Source organism: Aulostomus chinensis, chromosome 4, assembly GCF_037954235.1.
Source record: "Aulostomus chinensis isolate RoL2024-O1b breed Wild chromosome 4, RoL_Achi_v1.0, whole genome shotgun sequence".
In the NCBI taxonomy this organism is placed as follows: domain Eukaryota; kingdom Metazoa; phylum Chordata; class Actinopteri; order Syngnathiformes; family Aulostomidae; genus Aulostomus; species Aulostomus chinensis.
Window position 1 is genome coordinate 13,758,485 of NC_141323.1, and position 23,863 is coordinate 13,782,347.

At 41.9% G+C, this 23,863-nt stretch overlaps 4 protein-coding genes across 5 annotated transcripts; 3 read left to right on the forward strand and 1 right to left on the reverse strand.

Annotated features, from left to right (window-relative positions):
- The first annotated feature begins 2,728 nt into the window (after positions 1-2,728).
- On the forward strand, positions 2,729-8,387 carry dram1 (DNA-damage regulated autophagy modulator 1). Its single transcript, XM_086201931.1, has 7 exons — positions 2,729-3,023; positions 4,017-4,084; positions 4,693-4,835; positions 4,951-5,128; positions 5,269-5,327; positions 6,654-6,746; positions 6,838-8,387. The coding sequence occupies exons 1-7, from the start codon at positions 2,893-2,895 to the stop codon at positions 6,877-6,879; spliced, it is 714 nt and encodes a 237-aa protein (XP_086058057.1). The 5' UTR covers positions 2,729-2,892; the 3' UTR covers positions 6,880-8,387.
- Positions 8,388-9,395: 1,008 nt separating this feature from the next.
- washc3 (WASH complex subunit 3) lies at positions 9,396-12,776 on the reverse strand. The gene is made up of 7 exons (XM_086201932.1): positions 12,600-12,776; positions 11,934-12,032; positions 11,783-11,848; positions 11,574-11,711; positions 10,268-10,384; positions 10,118-10,182; positions 9,396-10,005 (listed from the first exon to the last, which is right to left on the reverse strand). The coding sequence occupies exons 1-7, from the start codon at positions 12,648-12,650 to the stop codon at positions 9,912-9,914; spliced, it is 630 nt and encodes a 209-aa protein (XP_086058058.1). The 5' UTR covers positions 12,651-12,776; the 3' UTR covers positions 9,396-9,911.
- A 319-nt stretch (positions 12,777-13,095) lies between these two features.
- On the forward strand, positions 13,096-18,468 carry LOC147262769 (uncharacterized). Of its 2 annotated transcripts, none has more exons than XM_086201933.1 (9): positions 13,096-13,328; positions 13,756-13,991; positions 14,072-14,173; positions 14,275-14,370; positions 14,447-14,557; positions 14,646-14,763; positions 15,004-15,697; positions 16,483-16,535; positions 16,609-18,468. In XM_086201933.1, exons 1-9 carry the CDS (start codon positions 13,295-13,297, stop codon positions 18,135-18,137), a joined length of 2,973 nt encoding a protein of 990 aa, XP_086058059.1. In that variant the 5' UTR covers positions 13,096-13,294; the 3' UTR covers positions 18,138-18,468. The 2 variants fall into 2 exon arrangements, with proteins under 2 accessions (XP_086058059.1, XP_086058060.1); XM_086201934.1 differs by having other exon boundaries at positions 13,098-13,328; positions 13,789-13,991.
- A 2,713-nt stretch (positions 18,469-21,181) lies between these two features.
- On the forward strand, positions 21,182-22,613 carry LOC147262770 (tetraspanin-7-like). The gene has a single exon (XM_086202447.1). The coding sequence runs from the start codon at positions 21,434-21,436 to the stop codon at positions 22,523-22,525; it is 1,092 nt and encodes a 363-aa protein (XP_086058573.1). The 5' UTR covers positions 21,182-21,433; the 3' UTR covers positions 22,526-22,613.
- Positions 22,614-23,863: the final 1,250 nt, after the last annotated feature.

The following is a 23,863-nucleotide window of genomic DNA, read 5'->3' on the forward strand; positions in this document are numbered from 1 at the left end:
ACGGTGGAGATGTTCCTGTTGTCCCCCTTCTTCCGCGATTTGAGCTCTTTGTCGCCCTCTGGCGGTGAGGAGGATGATGCCTTCATGGTCCCCTCGTTTAGAGGTCCTTACGGCCTATCACGGATACATTTTCTGTCATTATATTTTAATCTCACACACACATGTAGATTTTTTTTAAATTTGTGACATATATAAATACCTTTAAAGTAGTTTCTTCCCCCAAAGGGCTCATTGTAATTTTTTTTAAAGTGTTAAAAAAAAAATGTGTAAAAATGCAAGTCTCTTTCAACATGAGCATGTAATTAAGTATGTATTAATAATTACAATAATAATAATAATAATAATAATAACTTTCTTTATAGAGGAACAACATTACATAGTGCTTTGTATTGTGTGTTGATATATTTGTGTGTGTGTGTGTGTGTGTGTGTGTGTGTGTGTGTGTGCACTTATATATGCATGAAATTCTGTCCACTTTGAATTGATGTTTAAATCCCTCTTTTTTGACAAAGGGTTTGCTGACTTTTCCTCTTTATACCATCCTCTATTCCCGGCATCCCCCCCCCCCCTTTCCCCTGCTTTACTTCCTTGTTTTGTCTTTGAACCAACTATGCATTCATTTATATCCAAGATATAAAAAACCCACCCCTGTATTGTTTAATTGTTTCTAAGGCATAAAGCAAACACAGTCACTAAATTGTATCTTACGACACAAGAATCTGTTACTCAAAAAGATCAGCAACAACTCCTACAACCTCTTACCAGCATTTTGTGAAAAGGTGATTAAAAAATATGCTAAGCTAGCTAGCTAGCTTAGCATATGACCAAATTCCTTCAAAATCTTTAAAGTATTCTTTTACTCTTTGAAAGTACCAGTACACGAAGCAAATGAGGCATTCTGTAAAGATTTGCAGTTACTCCGTTTTAAATGAGGCACGATACAAGTGATCGAGCAAAGATATTCTAACATTTTACTTAGTACGGTAAAATCAGAAACTGTTGTGCACCATCATTTTTGTCAGGCTTGATACACAAGAATAAACTTCCCATAATCAGCACGAGATAATACGAACAACAAATACTATTTAATTTAAGTAACGGATAAGAATATTTAACAAATTACGGGGAGAAAAGAAAACAGAGGAAACTGAAAGCTTTAGCGATGAACCCTGGCACCTTCTCCATTGAGGAATTCCAGAAAGTTCTGGAGCAAAAACAAAAACAAAAACAAAAACAAAAAAAACTACCTCTCTGCTGAGTCGGGACTCCATGAGAGACGTCTCCTAATAAAGCAACAATTTCTCAATGCTTCTGCCAAAAGAGAGACTTGACAGCTTCTAAAGGCTCTGCGAAAACGTGAGAAAAGAACCTGTGGACGTGAGCTCCCGTGAAATATCCCAGGATTCCAGCTTCATCCTCTGTACTCTTTACTCCTACTCCTAGTTTTCTTTAATGGGGAAAAAAAACAAATCCAACAAAAATGACTTATGATATAATCTAAACAGATAAGCATTTCTGAGTTTCATATTCACGCTGGGGTCGTGAACGAGGGCGTCCACAGGAGCCAGAAGCTCGAGTTTGACCTAAAAAAATGTGAGATTAAACCCTCGTGGACACACAAAGCTCAGCTCAGTCCAGCCGGGCACCTGCTAGTCTCCCCACACATTCCTCACTTAAACTGCATCTCCATCCATCGTCATCTTCCGCTCACTCCTTACTAGTAAGGGTCGCGGGGGCCTGGAGCCTATCCCAGCATCTACGGGCGAGAGGCGGGGTTCACCCTGGACAGGTCACCAGTCCATCGCAGGGCCAACACAGAGAGACAGACAACCATTCACACTCACAGACACACCTACGGTCAATTTAGAGTGTCAATCAGCCTCGTCCCCTCTTGATGTCTTTGGACTGTGGGAGGAAGCTGGAGTACCAGAGAGAACCCACACAGGGACAGGGAGAACATGGAGACTCCACACAGAAAGACCCTGTGATGGAGCTGGGACTAAAACCTGGAACCTTCTTTAAACTGCGTCTGTTTTAGCTTATTTTTCTGTGCGTTTCAAACAATTTGCTTATCTGTAGTCACAATAATACCTTGCGCGTGCCTTCTTACATACCAACCCACGCTGCGTTTGCTGTCACTGCTAATCAGGGAGGTCATAAACCAAAGTCGAGGTGTTTTTTTTTGTAGAACTGACACAGGTCATATGACTCAGATCCTCCTGGCAGATCCTCCCTGTCCTCTTAAATGCAGGTATCTCCTCCTCCTCTTCCTCCTCCTCTTTAGCTCCATTGTTCCATGTTGTTTAAATGATTTATTACATTGTTGTGCAGCCCTTAAAAACAGTTTCTCAAGAAACCTCTGGCCTTGACAAACCTCCTTTACATTGATATTTGAGAGCAACTTCACTCAAAGTGTCAAAACTTGGACCTCAATCACGGGTCAAACTTTCCATGTTTCTTTTAAAACCATCGAAATATTTACAACAACAAATAATAAAAGAAAAAGATGTATTTTACAGCTTTATTCTGCTGTATGCGATCACGCAACTTGAACTCCATGAGTTGTTCATATTTCACGGTTGATACACAGAGAGGATTTATGTTTTCTATGAAGCAACAGTCGGGGGAAGCTGCAAGAGTTACACGGTTAAGATGAATAATCATTTCCCCGGAGGAAGGAGGTTGGATGATACGGGAGGTTGTATTTGCATAGTCCGGCCCACACGGGGTCGTTTTAGGGAAGAGGTTACAGTAAACCCTGACAACTTGTGACTGTGGGCAACAGACTCGAGATCTCATCTCCCGGCTGCAGGGGAAGAAGATCACCGGTCTTCACCTCTGGATGTTTTATGGCTCCGTGATCTGCGTGGAAGCTGCTGCGGGTCAAAGAAGATGTCCGGATTCACGCAGGGACTTTGCCTCCTCCCCATCTTTCTTGTGAGCTGGTCCTCCAGCACTTTTATCATCTCCTACATTATTGCGCTCTTCAGACGAGATGTAGACGTCATCTTCCCCTACATCAGGTGAGTTTTATTCGCGAGTCAGGGAAGAATTTTAACTTTCTGATAAAAGTATTGGTAGTGGCAGAGAGCTGAGGACAAGTTCAGACGGGCTGCTTCACTTTCGTTTTCCCTCACGTAGGCTTGGCTGGTACCCAAACCCTTCAACACACACCTCCTCACTAGGAACCAGAGCTTTAGAACTCCTGCTCTCACTTCACTCTTTGAAAATATACATATTCTATACCAAAGGAGGACATGTGTGTGTATGTGTGAATATGTGTGTATGTGTTTATGTGTGTGTGTGTGTGTGGGGTGGGGGGGGGGGGGGCTGTCAAATATTTGGTGTTAAAGTTCCATATGCGGACGTGTCTTAGATGCTGTGGTAGATAGAAGAAACTTGCAATAAATTTAAACTTCCTGGTTTTAGTTGTGTGTCACTCTAAATGTGAGTGTGTTTTTTTTAATGTAGCCAAAAGATCCAACTTTTATACTACATCACATAAATATCTGGCCACAAAATACTGCTTGTTCCCTCAAGTTTATTATTTTGAGGCCACAAGATGTAACTTGTGCCCTCCGTTTCATTATTTTGTGGCCACAAAATGAGACTCGTTCCCTCATTTGAGTTATTTCAGAGTCTAAAATTGTGGGAGGGAATAATATTTCGTAGTCTCAAATGAATTAGGTTGAGGGAACCAGCTAGAACATGTCTGCACAAAATACATATCTGTATCTATCTTTTTTTTCTATATGGTCCCTCCAGGTCTCCGTAGCATCACATGCACATGACTGGGGGGAATTGAGTTGTAACGTGAGGTAAATTATCTACGTGGTGGTGGGTTGGTTTAGGGTGGAGGGTTTTAATGTACACTTACTTTGTTTTCTGCACCTTTAAAAAAAAATGTTAATGAGAAAAACAAGGAGGCCATTAAAGTGGAACTCAAACATGAATCGAACACGAGTCACAGACGTGGGAGGTGTGGGTGCTGAACTGGTCTCTTTTTCCTTTCACAGTGATACGGGCGCAAACCCCCCGGAGAGCTGCATTTTTGGCCTGATGGCGTTCATTTCTGCTTGCGCAGGTATTTTTATTCTCACCCTTTTGAATATCTGCAGTGTTGTGTTGATGCTGTTGTTGTTTCTTATGCATGAAATGATTGATCCTTTTTTTAAGGCAAGAATGGGTTTTCCCATGGGAGAAAACTACTTCCCTCTTAGCGATGACACTCACTTTTCTGCAGTCAGAGAAAATGAAAGAGGAAATACAGGGATGTAATATGGGGGGGGGGGGGGGGCAAAGTTGAAATAACTTTTTTGGGGCCAATTTTAAAAAAAAAAGACTAGAAAAAAAACAAGTTTTACAAGAAAAACAAAATGACGACCAAAAGGAGTAGAAAGAAATCTATAAACCAGTTTTGTACATCTTTTTTTTAAACTGGTTTATGTTTGTCCTTTGTTCCAGCTCCTATCTGTCCCATAAATTCATCAGCTTACTGATATACAGTGGCGTGAACAGTTTTTTCAAAATAAAAGTCTCCTCAAAAGTTAAAAAAAAACACACTCTTTGGTGGATTATGATCATGAACCGATGACGTTTCTTTCTGTATAACGTTCTTGCACTGGTTTGAATTTCCCTTATCCATGCATGTCAAGACCTTAAACGACTGGGTATTTATTGTGGTTCTCACAGGAATAGCCACCATATATGCCAGGTACAAGTTCGTGGAGAGGCTGAGTGAGGAAACGAGGGTCGTGAGTCCACGTCTGAATAAATCTGCTCTTGTGCTGGGGTTGCTGTCCTGTCTGGGCATGAGCATCGTAGCCACTTTCCAGGTATGCATGGGACAGAAAAGTGACAGGATCTTTACTTTTTGTATCTTTTTTAAAATTATTTTTATTATTATTATCATTATTATTATTATTATTATTATTATTATTTTGTCGGCAGGAAACAGCAGTGGAGGTTGTTCACGATATAGGAGCCCTACTCTTCTTCGTCCCCGGTGTCGTCTACCTCATCCTCCAGGCTGCTATATCCTATCACGCCCATCCCTATGGATCCTCCATGAACATGTGCCGAATCCGACTGAGTGTCGCCATCGTTGCGCTGGTGGCGTTTTTCCCCAGTATCCTTTCACGCTAATTTGATGATGTTCTGCCTTCTCTGGAAACCCGAATACTTCTACATGGAATGAATGATCGCAACGTGGTCGATTTCCTATCTGTCTCATCATGTGACTGTTACTTTTCCTGATGAGCTTCTCAGCCGTCATCTGTGCTTTTTTTGTGAAACATCTCAAGCTACACCGAGACCCGGGGGACAAGGTAATCGCTTCCTCCTTCATTCCTCCTCTAAAGCACCACAGTCTTTTCCGGCGCTCTGTAACTTTAAATGAGTGTGCGGGAAATTCCCGTTAGCTTGTAGCGCTTCGATGCAGGTGCAAAATGCAAGCTTGGAATTCCCACTACAGATAAGATAAAATAACATGGTCCAGAAAGCATGAAATACACACACACACACACACACACACACACACACACACACACAAGGTTTAATTTGCCCTCCAGCCACAAAAATATAAATAAAAAATAGATATTTTTAGATTTAAAAAAAAATTATACTGCCAATCATTGTATATGATGGTTTTGTGAGTTAAAAGATTCTTTTAATACACTGTATCTCTTAATTTCTTTTGAAATATTATCATTTTATTCGGCGGCAGAGTAACACTTTGTGTATCAAGTCAGTCTGGCACAAATTAAGTAAGAAAAAACCAAGTGAGCTGTCTTTTTACTTCATGTTTAAAAAAAAAAACACATTGTCAGAAATCCTGTAACAGCGGTGTTTCTCTTCTTGAGCGGACTTGAATGCACCAGCGTCCTCTATTTCTCCACGTGTGTCAGCAGAGGGCGCTGGCTGCTCGTGTTACGTTAATTTATGGCGTAATTATTTTTGACAGTTATTCAAGACCCAGATTCTTAGTCAAAGTTTGGTTGTCCATCCATCCATTTTCTACTGCTTATCTTGTTAAGGGTTGTGTGTGTGTGGGGGGGGGGGGGTGGGTGGAGCCTATTCAGGTGAGAGGCGGGGTTCACCCTGGACAGGTCACCAGTCCATCACAGGACCAACACATAGAGACAGACAACCATTCACACTCACAGTCACACCTACAGTCAATTTAGAGTATCAATCAGCCTCGTCCCCTCTTGATGTCTTTGGACTGTGGGAGGAAGCTGGAGTACCAGAGAGAACCCACACAGGAACAGGGAGAACATGCAGACTCCACACAGAAAGATCCCATGTTGGAGCTGGGGCTCGAACCTAGAACCTCCTTGCTGTGAGGCCACAGTGCTGACCACTGCAGTTTTATTGTTTCGTTTCTTTAAGTCTTACACATCACCTGCAGTACTCCGAGGTACCACCAGGTGTACACCCATTTGACAGCTGACTCTTAAGTGATCACAAACAGAATGCTTTTGGGGTTTGGACTACAAGACAAAATAAATATGTGAATCTGTTATTTATTTATTTATTTATTACATTTTTCAAAACAAATACATATATGAATCAGTTTTAATGTGTAAATATTTTGTCAGATTAACCCATGAACACTAAAACTGTTACTTCCTCGTCCGATTCCCCCCCTGCAGGATTATCCCTTCCATTTAGCCAGCGCCGTGTGCGAGTGGATTGTTGCCTTCAGTTTTGTCTGCTTCTTCCTGACGTACATCGACGATTTCAAAGTGAGTTTCACATTGTTTTTCCCCGTCAAACACCATTTTCACTCCATGCATCCCTTCCATTGCACACTCTCTCTCATTGCTTTCCCTGCAGCTGTTTACCTTACGTGTGAGGACTGAATATGAAGACTCTTGATCAACTGCCAGCAAAAAAAAAAGAAGTATTTTCAGATATATTTGTGTGTGTGTGTATAGTACACTGTTAGCCTTTTATAACTGTTTTGTATCACCTGACTGAATTTGAAGATTTTATGTTATTTATACATTTTGTACAACTACGTGTGTCAGCTGGGACACTCCAGAAAAAAAAGAACTACAAAAAAACAACAACACACAACTATAACCTGTATTTTTTATACTTTTTTTTAACATATATATAGATATGACCAAAAATCTTTTTTAAACATGCATGGATTGATGCCTTTGTTCAGTCGAATGTCATTTTGCACTTTGCATGACCGTTGCAGCAGCAGCGTGACGCATCTCTGCTGGACCCGCGAGAATATGAGAAGTTACTGACACATGATTGCTATCCATGTGGCGGGATGACAAAACTCATGACGACTTTTGTCAGTACAAATGTCACATACTGACCGAAGTATTTCAACAAATATTACGGTAAAACTCTGAAAAATACAAATATCAAAGGAAGCTGTTGTCAGTTTAACAGGATTAGACTGACGTTCCGTACTAGTCAATGCTTGGATTAAAAATGGAGCTTAATCCCAGATCAGGTGGACGTTAAAGGGCTTTCAATGTTGTTTTCTGATTGTAAAGTGTCAAATGTACGTAATCTTGTTTTTCTGTACTAATTTTTGTCTTTTCTGTGATTTTGCAAAGGGAACTGCTGAGTTGCAAGAAAGTGTTAGGACTTGTCAAAGAAAATATCACTCTAAACCGCTTTGTTTCATCGGCCGATCACGCAAAGTATGAAATATAGTTAAGCTTTGACGCAAACGGCCACATATAAATATATAGAAAGTCACTCGCGCTGACTTTGAAGTCATTGTTATGCTGCTACACTTCCAGTTTCTGTCCACCTCCTGCAGCTCAGGCCTTAGATTGACCTCCACACCCCTCACTGAATGAGGAACGTGGAACTTGAGAACAAGCTGAAGCACTCGGGTTTGGCCCCGAGAGGGGAACTGTGTCTGCTGTTTAGAGTTTGATGGATTTATGAAATATTTTGTTCACCGAAAGACTATTTATTGTAAAAGTAGTCGCAATTTACTCTTCCACCTGAATAAAAGAAGAAATAAACCCAAAAACTAGCAGAAAGACACCAAAACACTAAAAGATAAATATCTAGAAATGAATCAGGAAGTGATGAAATCGTGGAAAAACTGCCATGATGCTGAAATTATTTTCATTTAGTTCTACATCCTCCTCCCACATATTCTAAGAAATACTCAGCTTTATGCATCATCTTCGTTCACATCAGTTTAATCTAGAATTGCTGTCCGATGCCTCCTCGTATCGTAGTCTTCCAAAGACAAACCACTTGGGTGAACCAGAGCAACAAATAATTAACTTTTCCACTACAGATTCTGCATTTACAATTGATGTGTTCGTCAGTTACATTGTCTTGTGTTGCTCATGAAGATACGGCAGCGGCTCATCGGAAAAATAAAAATACCAGACAGTCACGGTTTGTTTTGAGTTTTTAATTACAGGCCAAAAAAATCACATATTCCAAACTTTTTGCTGACATTTTAGTGTAATATCACATTGTTTTATCTGGTTGTGCAAGTTGAATATACGCAATACATTTAATCTTGACAAAATTCAACAAATATGACATGACAAACCTTATTCTTTTTATTATTACCTAGCACTTCGGGCTTCAGCATCATCTACATTAACAATACCAAGTGTCAGACGCTTTAGGCTGAAACTGCTCCCGTTGCTTCTCCTCAAAACCGGCCACACGTGGCACATTCCGGATCAGTTCATTGAAGACATTCCTTGGTTTCTCTGTGGTAGTTAACAAGCTACAATCCTCCAAACGCTCAATGCTCTATATCCTGCAATAAGACATCAGTGTGTTATTTTGGATGTAGCTCATTTCCATGACAATCACCGGGGATTTTTTTTTTCTGTACACAGCAGCTGTTGAAAAATGGGTAATTCAAGCATTCCGAGGAAGGTTATAAAGCCTAAACATCTAAAAATGATTCATTTCCTTGCAGTCCATAGCGATGTTCTGGGCAGCCTATTAGCCTACAATCCGTGATGTCATATCACATTTAATACGCACCGAATGCAGAGCATGAATGAATTTTGTGTTAGATTTTGCCAGACTCGAGGACTTTTGTGCATCTTGTGTTCACCCTCAGGTGTCCCATAATGCACTGCATCTCTTCAGAGAGCTACGAAGCTGGACGGACACCCAAGACTGTCTAAATAATGGCTGGCTAGCTACGGAGCGAGACACATAAAACGCCATAGATGCTCTGAACAAAAGCGGTGCTTTTGTTTTGAAGACAGGATGTACAATACAACACAAAATGAACTGCAGTCAGCTATCGCTGTGACCAGATACTAGTACTTCAAAGAGAAGGTAGTTTGTAGTAAATGATCTTTGAGCAGGAAGTACGTTAGCAACTGATTCATAGCAAATCCTTCAAATCAAACAGCTACTGTGACATACAGTGAATTTGCAGAAGATTAGATTTATTCTTCTTGAAATTACAATGTACGCTGTCAACGTTTACAGTATTTACATTTCGTCTGGACCGGGCCAGACAAAAAACAGACAAAACTTCCATCTGATGAGTGATTATTTCACGTTCACACAAGCTAAACCCTAACTACGAAGGACTGGTTTAGCAAAAAAATAAAAAAACCTACTTGCTACTGCCACTATCTAAGAATCTGTGGTTGCTAACCATTGGGGTCGCTTGTTATTCACCCCTCTTTTATAAAAAAAAAAAAAAAAACAACACTTCTCTGAATGCTAATGATGTATCAAAACGCAAAGGTCGCTGACGGACCTGGAAGAGAAACATTTCAGCTGCTTCTCACTGAAATTACAATCGCTAGCGGTCAAACTTCCTGTTTCACATCTTCTTCGCGGCCTCCGTCACTTTGTGAGTGTGAAGAGATCTTAAGATGGCGAGAGACGGCCTGTACAGGACGTTTTGTGGTGAAGAAAGAAGAGAAGAGTTTTCAGTCACTGAAAGATGATTCACTATCAGAACTGTTGGCATCCACGTCTTCTGTGCTCTTCGCCCCTCCGTCAGGTACGGGAGCATCTGGCGTGCTACGATTGCAAAAAACAAAACAAAAAGGAAAATAAAGATCAGTTAGCTTGAAATATTCTATTTTGGATAACCATCTCTAACTCTGTTGGGTTTCATAGCGATAAAACTCACTCAAGCATATTTGGATCCAAACCCTCAAGGACCATTTTATTTCTGATAGCCAATACCGGAACCCCCTGTGACAGAAGACCGCGTGTTAGCACACAGAACGAGGTAATGCTGGTTCCCAGCCACCTCCTGTCACAGTGATGAAATCCTCACCACTTGAACCATTTTCAGGTATCTTGCGTAGCGCGGGTCCTTGGCCACTGTCATGACATTCCTAGTTTCTTCCTCAGCTTTCTGCGTGGACGCGACCTCTGGAGCGCTCTGGACAGCCTGTGACACATTGGTTAAGACAAATACCAGCACAGGAGATGATTTACATCAATGAGGGTTGTTACACTTTTAAAATGTCTTTATTGAACATCCATCCATCCATTTTCTATACTACATATCCATTGAGATAAGCGATGATTGGGTGAGAGGCAGGTTACACCCTGGTTGGGTCACCAGTCCATAGCAGGGCCATCGGGAGCAATTAGGGGTTCAGTATCTTACTCAAGGTTACTTCGACATGGTCACCGGGGGGAGTGAGGATTGAACCAGCAACTCTTCAATTGCTAGACAGGCACTCTACCTCCTGAGCCGCACCGCCTCAGTTGACAAGTCTTCACATTTTAAAGATGAGTGTAAATGATTTACTGACATCTAGTGGTGAAGTTGTAGATTGCACCGTCCCTCTTTTCTTTATTTATCAGATTCTCACAAGACAAAGTCTTCGCCTGAACAAACGCAAACCGAGTCAGAATCAGAGAAACTACCCTGATCCATGCAGGGAAGTGACTTTGTTAACTAGCAGTTATTCAAAAACAGTTAAGAAAGAGGAATTAATGGTTCAGTCACATGTGATTGAAGGTCTGGAGGCCATGTAGAAATCACAAGGCTGCAAATGACACACAGTTTGGTTATGTAGTTTGAACGTGATTCCATACAATCAATTTATCGCCCACAACCTGTTTGTTTCCTTTCATATCTATTTCTGGCCATGGGAACCTTCCTGAAGTCATCAGTCTTAGCGACCGAGTCGAGAGAATTCACTCAAGTGCACCCGTTTCCTTCCTCGTGTGTCTATTAACCAGCGACCTTGTATTGCCCCTCATAACATACGAGAGATACGGATCAAACCTAATCTCCTGTCATCATTCTGGACCTCGCTTTTGTCTGTACTGACCCAGATAACTGTAGCGTGGTTAACTTTGCGACGCAGCATGACAGGGGTCGTGGAAGTTGGTCAAGTTAACTCAGAACACATGAATCATTAGTTTCAGGAAATTATACAGTAACAGAAGTATATTGTACTAAACATTGTAAAGAATTGCTGCCAAAAGATGCCATTAAATCTTACACACTGTGCCTTTAAATAAAACTATAACCGCGTATCAGAATCAGGACTTGTGTGGACTTTAAGCCGGAGCCTAACCAAACAACACTACAATTCAATTTGTGTGAGTTTCATGTGATCTACCTCTGGAGATGGAAGGATCCCTGCCGGCGGACCACCGGCCTGACTCTGACCGGTAGCGGTGGGTCCGTTTGTCTGAACAGTTTGGTTCTCACTGATTCCATCTAACGTGACGTCGTCCAGTCCGGGAATGGAGGACAACTGTTCAAAGCACAACGGTATTACATCGAGTTCATGAAGAGAGGAAGATCAAAAATGGCAGCAGATCTCACCTTGGCCTCTAAAATACAAAGAGTGGTTTCAATCTGCTGTATGCGAAGTGATATGTTTGAAAGTTTCTGCGTGAAAGAAAAGAGAGAATTCAGGGTCACACACAACTGCAGGAGAGACGAGAATAACGGAGATAAAAGTAAAAGAACAAACCTCTTCACACACTGTGGAAAAGTTGTTCAGGAACCGAACTGTGTGAACGATAAACTGATTGAGATACGCTACGATCCTTCTTTGCTGAATAGCAGGAACCTGAGAGAAAAAGAAAATATAATCAATCAAAAGAAAACATGACATGACTTCAAACAAAAAATACCGCAATTCTAGAAAAAGACTTTTGTAATGTATCTTTTATATACACAACAATTCAACCACATCCTGAGCTCCATCCAGACTAACCTTACTATGAAGTCCTCAGCTTCTAACTCACTTTGCAAGTATTTATCATGTGACACGCACGTGTATCTTATCCTCAACAGATACAAAACATTATACAAAATCAACATTTTTTTTGTAGAACACACTTCCAACACAGATAAGGACTCACAAATGTGTCAAAAGGGCAGTTAACTAGGTAGCTAGCTAGCTAACTCGTTAGCCTTTTCGTATTTAAGTATTTTTTAATGCTTTAACCCATGTTAGGAATATTTATATGAATACAAATCACTTTTTTGTGCATGACTCCATTTGTTGCACGCTCTTTGACTAGTTTCGAAAGGGTAAACCAGCTAAAAGGAACCAGAAGCAGAACTTTAGATATTTTCGCAATATAAATCTTCACATTTCCTCGGGAAGCTAATAAGTTAACACGCCACCAACCTTCGTAAGATCCACGCCGGAGCCCACAATCGGAAGTCCGTCCTCGTCCATGATAAAACTACAGATTAAAGCGTCGGTTCTGTTTTTTAAAATGCATTTATATGCGTAAAAATGACAGAAATTAGAGGACAAGCATATACGCTGTGAAATGTGTCATGTGACACGGAAATGTGTGGTTTGACGTGCTGACATCATCAACAACTTCCGCGGCAACGTGAGCTTGATGACCTTTTATTTTGAAATCTCAAAAGCTACAAGTGAAGAGAAACATCCGACCATGTTTTCTGACATGGCAGAATTATCATTAATTGTAAAAACAAAACAAAAATCAAAATTACCGTGATGTTTATGTATTAGACCCAACAGAACAAGGAGCTCTGACCGACCCACAAAAAGCGATAAGTTCATACATAAATCAATATTAGTTGTTACATGAATTCAAATGTGTGTAAAACAGATAGAAGGGTGCTATTAGTTGAGCTTTTATTATAATGGTTAATTTAATGGAGGTGAAACTTATCTCATAAATAGGATTAATACACACATTGAATCTTTTATTTTGAAAAACGGAAACTCCCCCCCCTGAAGACATCAGAAAACGGACGTTTGCGTACCAGCAGCGCATGTTAGCTATGAAAAACAGATAACTTTAGTTTTGTTCTATTTTTCAACTCTAAGGAAGAGCGGCTGTATAAATGGATGTTCTAGAACCCAGAGAGAAAATGACTCGTATGTATTTACACAATTTATTCCAAAATTAGGTTAGCACAGTTTCTGTTTATGTTAGCCAAACAGTTAGCCGGGCCCGTCTATTTAAAGTTGTCTTGAATATTATAGCCAGTATTGCAGCCAGTTTTTGTTGTGTCTTGATTTTGAGGGAATAAATTCACATTTTAAATAATATATTTTTTAAATTTTCCTGTAAATTGATAACCGAAATATGTAGCACTGCTGTACAGAGTGTAAGTTTAAATATATCACATTAAAGCTGCAAGTACACAGTTGGTAAAGGTGTCAGAGTTCTGATTTAACTAAAGGCAACTTGTATTAAAACTTAATTCAGAATGAGATCAGAAATAGAAATGATTGTTTGAATAACTTTTAATTTTTTAAAGAGTTCTGTCTGATTTTACAAATTCTCTACTGCCCTCCATAGATGATGTCTCATATTGCACATTTTATGTACCAGATCCAGGCCTCCCTCTCTCATCTCTTCGCCTCCTGGTGCCTCCCTTACAGCTGTGGTCTGCTGCTATGTGGCAGCTGGTGAAGCAGAAAGATGTGATGAATTACAGTAAGCTTCAGGAGTTTGTATTTACGGTTACCGAGGCGTTTCCTGGATTGGTAAACCACAAACAGAGAGCCCAGCTTCTTCTGGGCCTGAGAGCAAGGGTCGGTATGATTTCTGAAAATTCATAAACTGCAAAAAGTTCATCACAGTTATATTTTCACTTTCCCTCTTCATATTTCAGTTGATCTTGGAGCTATGCAAAGGTTCCGGTAAAGGTTCTGTTGATTCTCAAGTGATCCAAACTAATTTGGAGCGATTCCCACTCACCTCCGCTAACACAGATGTAAGTGCAGTGAAGACACACCTGTTTGTATACAAATAATTATGTGTTATGTGTTTAATCCTCCGAGAATGTTGTGGCTCACGTACTGCTGTCTGTGGTAGTACAGAGACCCAGAGGTGACAAAAACGGAGAGCACTTTCATTGCGCTTGTTCAAAGCCTGCTGAAAAATCCAGTTGAGAGAGCGTACTTCTTCCAGGTCTGACCGATTTTCATCTCTGAAATCATCCCGAAAGAGCACTCCTGTCTAAACTGACATTTTTCTGTGCTAACAGGAGGTTTTCCCAGTTGAATACGGGCCACAATATGACGCTGCCCTGAATGTGTTATTATGGGAGCTGCTCACAAAACTGGAGAAGCTGCTGCCAGTACCAGACCTTAAACAGGTGTGTAGCCCAGTCACTGAGATGTTAACTGTTGTTTTTACCCGTGCGAGACGTATGAAAGTTAACCAAGAAGTTACCGTGACTACAGACCGCAGCCTGGCTGGGATCGACTCCTTCTGTTTTGGAGGAATGCATTCAGTCCACACCTGAAGAGCTGGACTTCATCTTCAAACACTACAAGAGTTTGGGATTATTGAAAATGCCCCGTGAGTAGACTTATTATGAAGCGGCTTCTCAAACGTAAAGATTTCTGCTTTTCCCATTTGTGGGCTCATCAGAACTAGATTCCTTTTTTTGGGATCTTTTTTGTTGGCGTGCTCTTCTCCCACACACCTTTCTGACAGATTGGGAAATGTTCTTTTGTTTTTATTATTATAAGAAAAAAAAGTCCTATTTCAAGACCATGAAAGAATATTTCCCCACCATTTACCAGTCTTTCTTTACAGATGGCCCCTCGTCCACCATCGGCACCTCCATCATGTCTGCTTTATCCATTCCTCCCTCGCAGAAAAAGAATATCTCTGCTGATCTGGAGTCCATCCATAACTACGCCAATGTGACAAACCCTTTGACTTTAGTCGGGGCTGATCAGTACAGGGTGGTGACGGTCTACGCCGAAGTTGAGGTCGGAGGGTCTGAGGTGACCGAAGAAACTAATGAAGAACAAGATCAAACCGACTTCTATGAGGAGGAAATCGTGGCCGGCGACGGGGAGTCGACCGGCTCCAAAGCTGAAGAAACGGGTGAAACCGTGGAGGTCGCGAAAGCTCTGCAAACTCTGACGAAAACATTTGCATTAAGGAAGGAAAACCTCGGTCAAGATATACTGACGGGAAAGAATAAATGTGGAAACACAGCAGGGGAAGAACATGAGCTGAACAACCAAACGCCCAAGCCTGGAGAAAACCCGGTGGTTGATACGAAGGATTGTTCCTGGCCTGAAGTCAATGAGATCCATGTGAACTACGTCACACAGCTGAGGCATGAAGATGGATTCCTCTCCCGTGATGATGACACTACAGAACTCTCTAAAACCCAGCAGTCTTCATCCCCAGAGAACGTGCGCAGGTCGTCCTCTCGTCTGCAGATGAAGACCTCAGCAAGACAGGAGATGAAAGAACTCAGCGGAGAGCCCAAAATGTACAACTTCTGAACCTCTTGAAACCTCTTTTAATACCATTTTTTAAAAGTACATTTATTTTATAGTGTGTTTATTCATTGGCAGTTCGTAAAATAACAGTTTGGGCTGGTTCACATTTGACTTCCAGCTGTGTCTCGTGATCCAAAGATATTTACCGATTTATGGATGTGAGGACAACTTTTGGGCAAGAGTTGGATTCGAAGATGAAGAACACTCTTTGCTCTTCCCTCTCACTCACTTTTGAGATGGAAAGCTACGGCTGAGTTAGCATCTGGTTAGCCTAGCGTAGAACAAAGAGCTTCTCTCAAGTGGACTTGTTGTATATCATCAAATAAAATGAGATATAACAAGTTAATTAGCAAGCTCGATAGGTTCTTTTGGCCAATTTCTCTCCTTTTTCTGCCTAGCAAAGCTAATGGCTTCTGGCTGTTGTTCCACCTTTTTCATCAAGATGTGATCGGTACTGCATTTAGGCCAGAAAGCTTAAGTATATTTCCTAGAAGGGTGAACTGAGATGAATCTTAGAGCTTCTTTAACACGACAAACCTATTGATTTTTTTTTGTTTTTGTTCTTGTTTTTAATTTAATTCAAGTATCCCTTTTTGGCACCAGTGTATCGACATCATAAAGGAAGTATTATGATATATGGTAGTATTGATAATTTGCACCACCTGCTACTTTCTTTTCTACTTCATAGTGAAGTACCATACAACTGCATGTCCTTGTAACTCACAATTTCCAAAAGCATAATTAATAAGCGACATCTTTTGATTTTATTCACCAGGAACCAGCCGGATGTGTCAGTTGCCCCCTCTGTGATCAAAGAAATCGACAGTGGTAATATTTTGACATGATGAAAGATAAGTATTTAACAAAGAGGGACCTTCATATTTTTCCCTTGTAATTGCAGGAGAGTCTGACGAGATGACCTCCATCATCTTCAGCTGCGTGCGGTGTCCCTTCCACGACGCCGACGTAAACAGCCCGCCTCACTTTCACATGCAGAGCGTTCGGACAGAAGTATACAGGAATCTCTCAGGAGTCAAATTCACACCGTCTCCTTCCAGCACAGATGACATTTTTACATCGATTAAACTTTTTCCCAAAGGAAATGCAGAGCTGACCAAAACAGGAGAGGCTGATCATCAGAACGTTAAAGACGGCTCTGTTAACGCCTCCCCGTCCCACAGCCGAGAGAAAGCCCTCACGTGTGAAACGTGCGGTAAGACGTTCACTCGTACATCCGACGTCAGGAGACACCAGCTTACCCACACTGGGGAAAGACCGTTCCACTGCTCACAGTGTGACCGAACCTTCCAGCATTCATGGGATCTGGCCAAGCATGAGAGCAAGTACCACAATGTGGCCATCTCCTTCACCTGCCAGCTGTGTAAGAGCAACTTCGCCAACCTCCGATTGTTAACCGTCCACCACAAGAAGTCCCACTCGCAGGAGAGCCGGCTCCCTCAGATCTGCTCCATCTGCAGCCAGAGCTTTGCCTGTGCCGATGACCTGCTGGAGCACAGGAAGTCCCATGTCACCAGCAAACGCTACATCTGCCAGCAGTGCGGGGAAGGCTTTGATTCCCTGTTAGCACGCTCCAAGCACCGACAAATGCATCTGGTGAAGCGTCATTTTAAGTGTCCGCACTGTGACAAGACATACACTCGGAGGTCGGACGTGAAGAGACATTTGTCCACCCACACGGGGGAGCGACCTTACAAATGCAACCAGTGCAACAGACAGTTCTCGCTACGTTTCATGCTCATGAAACACCTCCATGTTCACACGGGCGAGCGGCCTTTCCAGTGCTCCCACTGCCCCAAGAGGTTTACTCTGGTATCTGTGCTGGCCAGACACGAGCGGATGCACACTGGGGAGAAGCCATTCCTCTGCTCCCAGTGCGGGAAGGGCTTCTTGTCTCAGGGAGAGCTCTCCAAACATCACAGGTCACATCTGGATGACAGGCCCTACTCCTGCTCTCAGTGTGACAAACATTTCAAGAGCAAGAAATCCCAACAGGACCACATGGTCTCCCACACTGGTGCCCGCCCATACCCCTGCACCTACTGTGGGAAAGGCTTCACTAAACCGTACGCACTGACCCGACACAATCTCATTCACACCGGGGAGAGGCCGTTCCCCTGTGGCCACTGCGAAAAATCTTTCCTCACCCTCAGCGAGGCTCAACTGCACCAGCGGATTCACACCGGGGAGCGACCATATCGCTGTGACATGTGCGAGCTCAAGTTCAAGGGCTCGTCGGAGCTGGCGCGGCACAAGCGAAGCCATTTAGAGTTGAAGCCGCCAAAGCCGCACTGTGAGCAATGTAGGAAAACATTCACATCCAAGGCAAAGCTGCAGAAACACATGGAGACACACAGGATGGAAGTAGCACATTCGGCCATCTCCATTCAGCCTGAGCAATCGAATCATTGAGTAAATAACTGAATCTATCTTAGTGGTTAGAGAGGAGAAAAATAGCTTTAGCAACTAAATCATATTCTGACAAGTAGAAACAGCAGGTTTCCATAACTATTTGATACCTGATGTCACGTGACATTAGATGTGGCGTAATGGTGGGAGTTTATTTCTGTTGCAGCCTTGACCTTTTAAGTTGATTTTTTTTGTTGTTTTTACAAAAATAATGTTACATTGAAACATAAATGCTTTTTATATACATTTCCCCTTCACTGTAGTAAAATTTAAATCATGTTTCAGTACTCAGGATTGAAAAAAACTATGAATTGAAATGGTTTCCCACCTGAAATGTTGTATATTTTCGTGTCGTCACTGTAATAATGTGTTGTGCAAATACACTTGAGGTTCAAATGATGGAAGCGAAGTATCGCAAAATATCTCAATGCTGTTAAAAAAAAAAAAGTGAACTTAGTTGAGAGATCTGTGGATAGAAGGTGGCATAAGGTTGAGACATTCATACCTCACTTTGGATAAATTGTGTAAACTTTCTTCTCCTGACAAATAAATTGATAACTAACCAATTATCTGCAAAGCTAATGGCTTTCCTATAAACCTTATTGTATAAGGCCAAATGTTAGCGTGCTAACATGTTGATGGCTAGCATATCTGACATCAGCGTTTTATCGGACGGATTTAGCGCTTTCTTTAAATCAAAGTCTTAGAGGAGGTTCAACATGTCAGACTTTTAAGCTGCTGCTCTAAAAGGGAAAGTGTTGAACTTTCCAACAGCAGCATTTATCGAGGAGAATGTATAAAATGGACTCAAAGGGAAATATACTCAGGATCCACCAACTGTGTTTCAGTTTAATCAAAAGGCTACTTTGTTAGCTTTAGCCAGCAAAACTAGCCTTCCAATGCAAAATATCTTGGTTTATGTTGGTCAACAAAACTCCGGTTAGCTTAAAAATTGCTTTGTTTGCATTTGACTCTTAAGTTTGTTGGTTGGCGCAGAGACAGCAAAGCAAAAGTCATTGGTTAGCTTTAGAATTCAAAACTAACATTTAATAACAAAGCTCACCGGTCAGGATTCCGGCATTAAAACAAAACTTGGCTGGAATTAGGCAGCAAAATTAGCATTTAGACTACAGTAAAGACCCATAGTCGGGTTTAGGTACAACAAATACTAGGTTAGCTTGAGATAATTTGAATTCTCTTTCAGAAGGGTTTCCTGCTGTCTAGACCTGTTCAGTTGGTCCAACACCGCTGAAATTGTACTTCCACAGTGCTGCGGTGAGGTGTCAGGTGGTTTATTGCCATTCCTGTCAAGATTGCACATTAAAGTGAGAGAGAGCTGATGGTTATTGAGCAAAAATTCATTACAAACACCATAAACATTATCTTTTTTTTTTTGCTTCGACAGGCCTCCAGCTGTCTCTGGTGAAATTCATAGTGCTGTCTGTTGTATATATAATAAGGTTATGAAATGTGCCTATGTACATGGAAAACACTTACGAAATCAAAATATGTGGTAGGTTGTGCTTGCCTCTTTTTAAAAGGGTTATTTTCTGTAAGTCATTTTAATGCTGTCGTATAGGACTATAAGGCGGATCTGCACACCTATTTCTGTATTCCCCGTTCTCCCATCATGTCACTGTTATGGCTCTCCTCATAAAAAGAGGCATTTGAATGTGCTTAATTAACTGAGAGGCTTTAATTAGCTGTGATCGTGCTCAGGGTCGATGGGAGGGGAGACGCTGCCAAAAGGGAATGACAGGGATAAAAATATATAACTGGGGACCAACAAAGTTTCAAGGTTATCTATTTTTAACCAGGGGAGGTATGTTTCTGAATATATTTCAAATTATCACTGCTAGGTAAGAAAAGAATACATGTAAAGAGAATTTCTTACCAATCTTGTGTTCAAATGTCTTCTTTGGCTGTGGCTTTTTTTGTTAGAAAAATAAAGCCGGTGATGTCACAGAACTCTGTGGCAAGCCAGTATTTAAATCTCTGAACAGATGGGAGTTTGACTGATGTGCCGTTTACTTGGCAGGCAGGAACAGGAGGAAGCTGTACAGAGTTGCATCATGGGAAATGTAGGAACTAGGCAGTGATTTCATGCCGCTGAAAACTGGAAACATTGCCCTTTTGCATTCATGAAATTACAGCACAAAAGCAGCATTGTTGCCCCCAAAACTCTGCTTTTTTTCTGCTTTCTGGGTATAGAAAAGAAGCCATAGAAATGATCACCTATATTCACAATGAAATGAAATGATGCATAAAACAAAAAATTCCAAACGTAAACTAATAAGTCCTTTGACAACCACCTGAAGTAATTAAGAGACTTATTTAAGCTTGGTTCAAGTACATTTAACCACAAATTTAACCACAATGTCAAACCTAATTTTTGGAGCCCTTAAAATTTTTCAGTGAGGAAAGTATCGGTTCAACTGGCCCGTTGGTTCCATTTAGGATGTTGAAACTTCTCAACATCCCGGATCAACACCACAACCCAGTCGACACTACAAGTATAGGTCGAAGAAGCGGCAAACAGCAGTAAAAACATGTTAATATTCACACAACAACTGCAGCAAGCTATACTTAAAAATAATTAAAATGTTGTTGTTTTTTTTAAACTTTGAATATGCCTCACACGACAGAAAAAAGTCTTACCACATCTGGTTGTGTCAGAAATCTATCTGCTGTCTTTGACTGGCACTGACCCACAGAATCATGTTGCCCAGCTGCCTCCTTTCCTCTTATTTCAAAACAAAACATGTCAGCCAGTGAAAAAAAAAGCTACAAACACGTCACTTTACTGTTTGTATTTTTTTTAATTTTTTTTTAGAATCCACATTTTTTCCACAAATGGAAGTTTGGCCAAGTTTGAATGGATGTCTACTTCCCACCGACAGAGGGTGTGCCTGGGTGAGTTCTCAGTCCGTCCCCCCGCAATCACCTCTTGTCTGAACAACAGCGAGGAGCAGCAGCAAGGAAGCAGATGCTGGGATGTGGATATCAGCCACAGAATTTCGAGTAATGGTGGCCATGCAGGTGGAAAGGACTCCCAAAATAAACCGATAAATTGGATGGAAACAAGGTGGCTGCGGATGCAGATAACAGCCCGATGCGACACCCATCATTGTGATTTACTGTCCAGCCGACGTTGGAGGTGTTGGTGGCGGATTAATAACCAGTCATAAAGACGCGGGAGGGGGATTGTGTGTTGCCGGAGAGTGAAGGTACTGATAGAGGAAAGAAGAGGGAGAGGGTGTGTGTAAAATAGAGTGAGGGGAGTAGATAAAGCTGGCATCATGAGCTCTGCACTGCCTTACGACTCCTTGTCCATTCGTCCGAGTCCCAGCAGACGAGCCTTGGACTGGGAGCGTGAGCAGCTAGCTGTGCGAAGGCTGTCTTCTCCAAGGGGTCTCGACCTCCTCACTCCTCCTCCTCTTCCTCGGCGGCCATCAGCTATCCCTGGTTACCTGCTGTCTCCCTATCAAGAGCAGGAGGAGCCGCTCCACCAGCAGCAGCAACGTCTGTCCTTGTCTGTCGTGGGCTCAGAGGCCTCCCTGGCGCCCCCTGCACCTCCACCTGTGGGCGCTGCCCCACCTTGCTGTCGCCCTGTGGGAGTCATGCACCTCCTGCGCCTGGGTCTTCTAGCCTTCAGTTGCCTCTTTTGGGCAGCTGGTTTGGCCCTGTTCACCCTGGGTGTTTGGGCTCAAATTTCACTGGCGGACTACATGCTGCTGTCGGCCAATAAATACCCCAATGCCCCACTCATTCTTCTGGCTACGGGTGCCGCAGTCACCACCTGGGGATTCCTTGGTTGTCTCGGGGTGGCGGCAAACCTTCCGTATGTGCTAAGGGCTTACGGTTTCTTTCAACTTGCTGCACTTGTAGCAGGTTTGGCAGCAGGACTCTCCGGTCTCTTCTATCGTGAAGACATTGCTGGAGGGTTTCGCAGCGGATTACAGCGAGCAGTGGTAGGCTACACTGAGGATGAAGGCCGTGCCGATGCTCTAGATAGCCTGCAGAGGTCCCTGGAATGCTGTGGAGCTGAAGGTTGGCGCGACTGGCTCACTTCGGACTGGGCCATACAGCATATGACCTTCCCACCACCCGAGAATGGCAGCTCGTTGTCCTTGCCAGACAGTTGTTGCGTGAGGCGCAAGGGCTGCAGGAACCGACCTCTACTGTCGGATGATATTGAAGGAGTGATTGCTGCAGGGATCCATCAGCATGGTTGTTTTCGCAAAGTTTTCAGCTTGGTCAATGACAACGTCTTCCACATTGCTGCAACTGTGTTGGGACTGGCCTTTACCCAGATTGGAGGCATTGCCCTGGCATGTCTGCTGGCTAACAGACTGACCCCAAGACACCACCGACGTGTGGTGGCTCATTGATGGTCATATTTTACAAACCTATGCCAGAATTGACACATTATTAGGATTTGGCATTAATAATGTTGTTTTAAAGTAACAAAGTAGGGAGAGCTTTAGGGATTAGGGCCTCTGGGAGTGTGAAAACACACACACACACACACACACATATATATATATATATATATATGTGTGTGTGTGTGTGTGTGTGTGTGTGTGTGTGTTTTGAACCAGTCAAACCTGTACAGTAGCTATATAAAATGTACATAAACAAACTACAACTCCCAAGGAGCATTTGACATGTTGAATTGTGACGCTTTATAATGCTAATGGTCAATTTAAGGTTATGCTAGAGGTGATAATAGAGTCAATTTGTGGGGTCAATTTTGGATGAACTAAGCTGTTTTTTTGTTTCTGCTTTTAAAGGCGTAGCATTCTGAATTTTCCACAGCTTTGATTGCACCTCTGACTGGCTTCTTCTGCAGTGAAAAACCTACAACTCAAAGTAATGAAATCAGATCTGTCAAGACGTTACGTATTTGGAAAGGAACAAATATTCCACGATAAAGTTGGAAAGCATGCTCCTCACACTTTGCAATTTTAGTACAATCACTGCTTGTCTGAAGCCACCTACTGCATCATTTTGAAAAAAATGATTCATTGTTGGGAGGAATGGCAGATTGGTGGAAAGGTATGTGGTGGGTTCTCAATGTGTCCTGCATTTGCAGTACAGAGAGATTAACTTTGAACAGCAGGATTATTTTCTCCATCACTTTTCCAATATATGATCTGTGAAACCCTTTGGAGACTTTTGTCAGCTGCCATCTCTTACTATGTAAAAAGGCTAAACTGTAAATAAAGTGAATTATGGGACGTGAAGATTTTACCAACATACTTTTTTCAGCACAACCTAAACGATGTGAATATGTATGCAGCTGTAATGATATGACATTGTTGGTGGTATGGCGCTATAAAACCACAAGAAAAAGCGGAGACATTTTGAACTCACATTTTAATCAATTTTAACAGGAATATTCACCAGCAGTTTCTCCTCTCTTGTCAAACAATTGTACCTGTCTGAGTTCAACAGATATTTACGTGGTGCTTACTAACCAATTCGTCTCTGATTGTTTGTGCCATTCAAATATCTGACAAACTGTAGAAATGTTTGTGTTGACTGCTGTGCATTAGTAACATATGAATGCTTTAAATGTGTTTTTTTCCCCCTCCAAACCTCTCCAAGTATTTGTATGCCCATGTTGATGTTAAGTCACTGCTTTTTGAGAATGAGATTACTTCTAAAATGTTCATGTGCATTAGCATGACCCAAATGTTGTGCATCCCAACTAAGCATGAAAGACC

Excerpts from the sequence above, each read along its gene's own strand:
- LOC147262769 (XM_086201933.1), top strand. The coding sequence starts at position 13,295 with ATGGATGTTCTAGAACCCAGAGAGAAAATGACTC. Across the intron at positions 13,329-13,755 it reads ACCCAGAGAGAAAATGACTC|ATGATGTCTCATATTGCACA; the intron begins GTATGTATTTAC and ends TGCCCTCCATAG. Across the intron at positions 15,698-16,482 it reads CTCAGCGGAGAGCCCAAAAT|GAACCAGCCGGATGTGTCAG; the intron begins GTACAACTTCTG and ends TTTATTCACCAG.
- washc3 (XM_086201932.1), bottom strand. The coding sequence starts at position 12,650 with ATGGACGAGGACGGACTTCCGATTGTGGGCTCCGGCGTGGATCTTACG. Across the intron at positions 10,385-11,573 it reads GGATCCTTCCATCTCCAGAG|GCTGTCCAGAGCGCTCCAGA; the intron begins GTAGATCACATG and ends AATGTGTCACAG. Across the intron at positions 10,006-10,117 it reads TTGGATCCAAATATGCTTGA|CACGCCAGATGCTCCCGTAC; the intron begins GTGAGTTTTATC and ends TTGCAATCGTAG.
- LOC147262770 (XM_086202447.1), top strand. The coding sequence starts at position 21,434 with ATGAGCTCTGCACTGCCTTACGACTCCTTGTCCATTCGTCCGAGTCCC.
- dram1 (XM_086201931.1), top strand. The coding sequence starts at position 2,893 with ATGTCCGGATTCACGCAGGGACTTTGCCTCCTCCCCATCTTTCTTGTG. Across the intron at positions 4,085-4,692 it reads GTTCATTTCTGCTTGCGCAG|GAATAGCCACCATATATGCC; the intron begins GTATTTTTATTC and ends TGGTTCTCACAG. Across the intron at positions 4,836-4,950 it reads GCATCGTAGCCACTTTCCAG|GAAACAGCAGTGGAGGTTGT; the intron begins GTATGCATGGGA and ends TTTTGTCGGCAG.